This window comes from Quercus lobata, chromosome 5 (assembly GCF_001633185.2).
Source record: "Quercus lobata isolate SW786 chromosome 5, ValleyOak3.0 Primary Assembly, whole genome shotgun sequence".
In the NCBI taxonomy this organism is placed as follows: Eukaryota; Viridiplantae; Streptophyta; class Magnoliopsida; order Fagales; family Fagaceae; genus Quercus; species Quercus lobata.
The window spans coordinates 83,761,430-83,768,762 of NC_044908.1; the positions used below are offsets into that span (position 1 = coordinate 83,761,430).

General features: G+C 33.3%; 1 protein-coding gene across 1 annotated transcript; it reads right to left on the reverse strand.

Moving 5' to 3' along the window:
• Nucleotides 1–4: 4 nt before the first annotated feature.
• LOC115991322 (mannosyl-oligosaccharide 1,2-alpha-mannosidase MNS1-like) lies at nt 5–6,153 on the reverse strand (the record flags this gene model as incomplete). The annotated part of the gene is made up of 10 exons (XM_031115028.1): nt 5,588–6,153; nt 3,864–3,911; nt 3,241–3,423; nt 2,277–2,389; nt 2,133–2,198; nt 1,801–1,972; nt 1,179–1,268; nt 643–767; nt 428–493; nt 5–68 (listed from the first exon to the last, which is right to left on the reverse strand). Coding segments are annotated over exons 1-10 (1,083 nt in total), but the record flags the coding sequence as incomplete, so codon positions are not given.
• Between the last annotated feature and the right edge of the window lie 1,180 nt (nt 6,154–7,333).

Consider the following 7,333-nt stretch of genomic DNA (forward strand, 5'->3'; position numbering starts at 1 on the left):
TAAAAGATGATGGTGTTGTTCTCCTAATCAAGCTTAATAGACCTTTCATTGATTTCTCCCACATTTCTCTGCTTCCAAGATTCCACAAGAATTATTAACATCAAGATGAAATTCAAGGGGAAGAATACTGATGATATTAAACTGGATATTTAAATAAAAATCATGTCAAATATAAAAGAAAATTATTTTCCTTTGAATCCAAGTAAAAATGACAGTTTCTTTCTGCTACTAAGCCTACTATAACTATTAATGAGTTTGGCTCAATGAAAAGTCTTATTTTTTCCAAGCAAATATGATTTTCTTAGCTTTTGAATCAAGATGATGTTAAAAAAATATAAATAAAAATAAAAACCCAGAAGGTATTTAATTAGTTAGGGTGATCAAAATGCAGCCTTATAAATATAGATGAAATGAAAAGACTTCTCACCTATAAAGCTTCACAGCAGGAGTCTTATTCCCCTGTATCCAAACTTTGAGCAAGTATTCATAAAAGCTGCAATCGATTTTTTTGCATTAACCACAACATAACAGAGGTAACAAATATAAGGTAATCGTTTAGGGTCCCTAGACTTAAGTAAAAATGAAATCTGAAACTCACAAAAGGTAGTTTAAATCACATCAAAATTTCAATATGATGAATACCTGTCACCCATAGCACCAAAGGTTATGGTAGAGTATTGTGATGTTCCTCTTTGCGGACTAATATAGATAGGAAGCAAGCCATCATCAGGAAAAGTTTTATTAATCTGTGCTATAACATTCTCCACCTGAAAATATGCAAGCCATTCAATTCACTGTCAGCATATCAATGCCTAGAAAAGTTCCTTTACCAGAACCATATTGGAACTTGGAAGTGTGCAACCCCTAGAATAGCTCCTTAACTGAATATGCTTTTCATACAAGTCAGGCTCTTTGTGCCTACAAAGGAACTTTATGATTGAAAATTTTCACAAGACTTGGACCTTTAATACAAATATAAACTGAACATAAAACAATATCTTTGGTTTTGTAAGACTTGGACCTATGCAAACCCCACCCTTTACTCGTGGGGGCCAAAGTCCAATAAAACAGCTAACACTACATTCCATCACATGCACATGTCACCAACCCCAACCTCCCCACACCCCCCCAAAAAAAAAAAAAAAAAAAGTCATGTGCATATAAACATGATCAACTACCTTCTGCTGATACTTTGGGTCTCCTGTCCTCTGAGATAGAGCAATAAACTCCAGCTGCTCTGTGCCAGAATCTGCAAGGATACTTTCCCCCTAGGAACAAGAAAATTATATCATCAAATATATAAAAATAATTTAACCAATTACAAGACACTACTTCAACATGTTTGATAGATTATTTATGCAGATGAAAAATTCAGGCTAAAACTTAGGTAGATACTTGAGATATTGTCCAAGGGAAGAGCCAAAGATTATACAATTCATCAATCAGTGTGCTCATTTGGGAAAGCTTATTTTCATTGGCTTTTTGGGTTTAAAAATAAGTTGAGAAAAAGTAAATTTGTACCTAGAAAAAGAAAAGCTTTACATAATATAATCTAAACAAGCCCTAAATAACCCATCATATGATGATAAAGTGACAGCTAAACAAATTTTTAATGCTTAAAAAATTATTAAAGCAGTAGATTCAGAAAAAATATTCCCTGAAGCTGGCAATTACAATTAGGTCCAAAGGTAATTGCCTAGCTTCACAAGTGACCTCAGTTTGAGAGGTTGGGAGATAAACCTGTCCTGGGTCTGAGATGAACTCATGGTATGGCCTACATGAAGAAAAATAACAACTTACCCCGGTCCATCCAGGGTTGTGTGGCCTTCCATGTGCCAGGTTAATTATGTTATAAGGGATCCCAGAAGGTGTATCCCATGCAGGAAGTAATCTATCAGCAATATCCTTAGCCTTGTCGAGGAAAACTTGGTCATTTGAAAGATCATATGCACTAAGTAGTCCACCAACAACTCTGAATTCCAGGAAAATAGACATGATTCAGCAGATGCAATACAGCTGACTCTCACCCTAAGTTGCTTTTAAAACCACAAAAAGTCATAGCCCCATAACTTTTCATGTCAACAGGAAAACGAGAATTTTTATATACAACTACATAAACCTTATAACGCAACCTTATGGTTGTCTCAAAAACGCTAGCCTCATAATCCTTGTTAAAATCCAATGAATTTGCAATCCACCTGCCAAGAAAAATGGAGTATGTTATAATAGGAATGTAAACTAGGGTCCATGTAACAAAAATTGAAGGTTAAACTTACTCCCTAGCTTTCTGGAACTGCTCCTCAAGACCCATGATATACAATGTATCAAGTGAGTCTATTAGAGTTGCTCCAAGACCACCAAAGCTATCGACACCATTCTTTGACTGTGGCTGGTAACAAAATGATAAAATGGTTGTTAATGTTGAGCGCATAAAGCATAAAATAAAATGACACATAAATAGTAGGGAAAGTCAAAAGAATTCCATCAAACTTGCACTTTCAGCCTTCAAGGTATCTCTTCCCTCTAGTTTGTAATTAGTCAAGTCTCAATGCTCCATTTTATCCACACCAACCCCCCCCCCCCCCAAAAAAAACAAAAAAGGATTGTTGAGCAAGAATAGGAAAATAAATATGGTGTATTATGAATGATATGAAGACTAACTCAGTAGGAAGCAAATAGTACATTCACAGGTATGATGGTGATTCAAGTTGGACCTAGTACTTGATTGATTCTGAATCTTATTCTTGACAGATACTTTATTGATTTAAGAGCCTAAAAACATATGTTGTATACACTACACTGACCAGGTGCTGATAGGATAAACTCCAGACAAAGATTACCCATTGAAGATCAGGAAAAACAGTAAAGCATAGCTCAAGGAAAGAAAGGAAAAATGAAAAGCTTCATCTGCTGAATGATTTTCATGGCACCATAAAGATCAGACCTATTGGCTAATCACTTTTTTTAAATCAGTTACAGGATGGTTAATAAGGATATGCAAAGTTCAAATTCAAACTATGGGTCTCATTTAACTCCCACAGCCCAAACCTTCAGAGCAACCAAATACCTAAAAGGACTCATTACAGAATCTCAAACAAAGCAAAAACTTGCTGCACAAGAAGTCTAAAAGGGATAAAGACCCAAGTAACACTGCTTCATATGTTACGGGATGCAAAATTCAAAACTAGAGAAAGCATTCACGAGTGGAATAGATAACATACTGAAAAACGTTCAGAGTACCTGAAGTTCATCTTGGCCCCACGCATACTGCTCGTATGAACTCCATGCATGAAGCATGGCTTCTTTTACTTTCTGTCTTCGCTCAATTTCTATTGGATCTTCTGGAACCTCTTTCTTGGGGAGCTCACCACCAATATTAATCTTCCCAAGTGCATCACCATGAGCATTCTTTATGTCTTCCAACTGAAAGTAAAGTTTCCTCTTAGTACAAATCTCTAGCATTTTAAAAACGGATAAAAAGTTACTACATACTAAAGCTATGCCATGCCACCTTACATTTTCTAAGCACAGCATAACCAACATGTTCTTCACCAATTTGAATTTTTAACCAAGGAACAATAGGCCATTATAAAAATAAACATTAGAAAAAAGCTACTTGGCTATTTTGCAACCATACAACTTCTACTTGAAGAACATTATCAAACAGATGCTGGAAGGTCGCCTAGTAGAGTAGAAAACTAAAGTTTATTCAGGCCAAGCTACCAGTCCACAACTTGGGCATTACTTATTAATTATTATAGGCAACAAAGCAAATAGAACCTTCATTAAAAGTAACTACAGGCCAAATTAAAGGTGTTAAAGCTTGACCATAAGCATAGGGATAAGATTTCTTAATCTCTTACCAAATTCCGCAAAGTGGTCAATTCTTCAGTTAACTTGGAAACTTCTACCTGCAAATCAGAAAGAAGCTTGTTACAGGGAGGCAAGAAAAGAAACAACTCTCAGCCTAAAAGTCTGCCATACAATTAAGCTTTTCTACTACAAAACTCACATGAAAGAAAATAAACTGTTTGTATAATCAACTTTTTAAAGAAAAAAACCTATCCAAAACCTCAACTGCTCTAGCATCCACACCCCCCCCCCCCCCAAAAAAAAAAAAATAATAATAATAATAATGAGGTGCAACTCATATTAGAACCAAGAGCCTTGGTGTGGTGGCTAGTGCCTTCCACCAAAAGCGACAGGTCATGGGTTCAAGTCCATGAATAAGCCTCTCCAAAAAATTGTGGGGTAACCATAAGGCTATCTACCTGACCTCTCCCAGATGGCCAGACCCCGCAAAAGTGGGAGCTTTGTGCATTAGGAATGACCTTTTTTAAAATTCATATTAGAAACAAGAGCAGTTGAAGCCTATTATATGAAGATAACCCTTACAATACATTGAGAAAATTATGAATTAGAAAAAAAAAATTTTCAAAAATCAGCAGCCACAGAGCTCTCTTTGGGAATTGTCTGGTGCAATTCTACGACTAAGGGAAGTTTCTAACCCTAACTCTAATTCCTGTAATGTCATCATATTCTTTTTATTTTCTCTTTTCCTCTCTAATATGACATAGCACTGCTGCAATATTTTTTAAACCACCAAAAGAACCCTTCTTTACTGATATTTTCATCATAAAATGTTAGTTTCATAATCCACTCCAACAACAACAATAACCAAGTCTTAGTCCCAAAATTTGGAATATGCTATGGGTCCGCAGCTGACAAATTAGGGTCAATGGTCAACCAAAAGTATTCTTTTCCACCATTCTTTTCTTCTTTTTTTTAAATTCTACTAATATTATGGGTCTTCCTCAACCTTTTTTCATTCCCTTGACTAAAATCAACTCACTAATGCATTAATTGCTCTCCTCTGCACATTACCAAACCATCTCAATCAATCTCCCTCATCTTTTCATCAATAGAAACCACCCCTATCTTTATGAAAATGTCCTGACTGCAAATTATATCTTTTCTCGTACCAATGAACAATAGCTCAACCGGTACTTCCTCCTCCCATAATAAAGGGATGGAAGGTAAGGTCATCGATTCAAGACCCTCCAGGCGCAAATGTAACTTACCAATAAAAAAAATAAACTATATCTTCCCTCATTCTTCCACTTATACATCTTAAATTCTCGTTTCAACTATACTCATTTTACAAACACGCTGCTTCCTAACAACCCAACATTCAATTTCACCGCAATAAAGCATAACCCGTCTTATAAAAATTTCCCATTTTAACTTAACAAGTATTCTACAATCACACACAGTGTTCCTAAACCATAACCCATCATACAAAAAATTGAAAGTCAACATCTCTTCATTCTGCAAATTCATGCCAATTCGGGTATCAAAGCTACCATCTTTCCTAAAAACTAAATTCGATTTTGTTTCAAACTTTTCCAATCAATTCTAAACAACCCCAATTTCCCAAAATTATTATAAAAAATAAAGAAAAATAAAAAAAACTAATTTTGAAACCAAAAAACACTTCAATTCCTTCATATCAGAAATCAAACAATATCAAAACAGATCGCAAATTCACTAAATTCACATACAAAATTGGATTGGAATTAGAGATTACCTCGTGCTCTCTGGTCAAAGTTTGACGATCCCAAACGAAGAGAGAGCAACAAACGAAAGCAATGAACAACAAAGCCAAGCGTTGAGGTCGTTTTAGATAATACGACGGCTGACAGTACCTCCATTTGCTCACAGACGATCTACTAGTCCTCGCCATTTTCAGTTTTTTCTGTTTGATCTCTCTGATTTTTCAGGTTCAAAACCGAAACATTGAAAAAACAGAAACGGAAAAACAAAAGAAACGTTTTATCTGCTTTTGAATTTGAATTAAAATTACAGTTGCCGATCTAGTGAAGAAACGGGGAAAAAGGAGAAACGTTTCGATCAGATGATTGTAAAAATGATCAGAATTTGGGAGAGAAACGGTATAAATTTTAAAAAAAAAAAATGGACGCGTTTCGTGGGATGTGAGGGAGAGAGGAGGTTGGTTAAGGAGACAGAGGTAACGAGCAACGACCGGAGACTTGAAGAGAGAGAGTGTGCATGTAAGGAGAAATGTGTGTTGGGTTTGGAAGAAAGAAAAGTAATAAAAAGACTTTGGATTATTTTGGGTGTTTGGTCAAAAGTGTTGGTGAGTGTACCAATGAAATTATGACATTATGCCTTATGATGTAAGAAATAATTTTTTTTTTCCTTATTTTTACTTTTTTTTTTTTTTTTTTAAATTAAAAAAAAAAAGAGAGAGAATTGAAATTAAATAAAAAAAAATGAAAAATGAAAAACAAGATGAGAAGATATTTTGCAAATATTTATTTTTTTTATTCTATTTTAGATATATGTATTTTTTTTCTTAAAATATTTTTAAAAGGAAAATGTATGGATTGAATGTGTGGTAAATAATTTATTAGTAATGTGTGACATCCTTCCTTACGAATAGTAAATATTCTTTGTGTTTTAATTTATATTTAATTATAAATTTTTTTATTTTTTTTATTTAAAATTTTGATTACTAGGATTGACTTTCGTATTTTGAAAGTGTAAAATGCTTATTGATTTTTTTTATATATATAAATAAAAAATAGGTAAGAGTAACTTAAGTTTTCGTCTTTCACTTGGATGTGACCATAATGATATAATAAGTAGGATATTATTATAATTATGCTTAGGTAAAGAATACATCTTGATTCACCCCTTTTTGCATTTTCTTTTTTTTTTTACACAAAAAATTGCACACAATTTTTATTATGTTATTGTTGAAAATAGAAAGATAGAGATAATGGGTATGGTAGTTATGCAAAAATTTCTTTCCATTTCTACTTTATATATATTTTTTAAACAAAATGGTATTAGTTCTTAACTTCTTATCACTACCATTTTTTATTTAATCTTAAATAAAGCTAACAAAAATAAAATTAAAACCATTTACTTTTCAATAAAGGTATATTAGAAAAATTATATAAAAAATATTGACTTTATAAAAGATAACTATATTTTGATATACATTTATAGACACCGGTAAATTCGCAACTTGTTTTCATAATTTGTTGAGGTGTTTTTTTTAATTATGGGTTGATATGAAAGGAGTGTTAATAATGACAAGACATCTTATTACCAATTAAAACTTAAAGCTCTTTCTCAATTAATAAAACTTAAAAGAAGAAATAATGAATTTGTTTGTCTATAAATAGGCTTACTCTATTTGGATTTGGAGACAGACTACAAGAAAATTGGTAGGAGAGAGTGTGAATGTTTTTTTTTTTTTTGGGGCAAATTGAACGGTGACACATTTTAATTAGCAATAAACCCT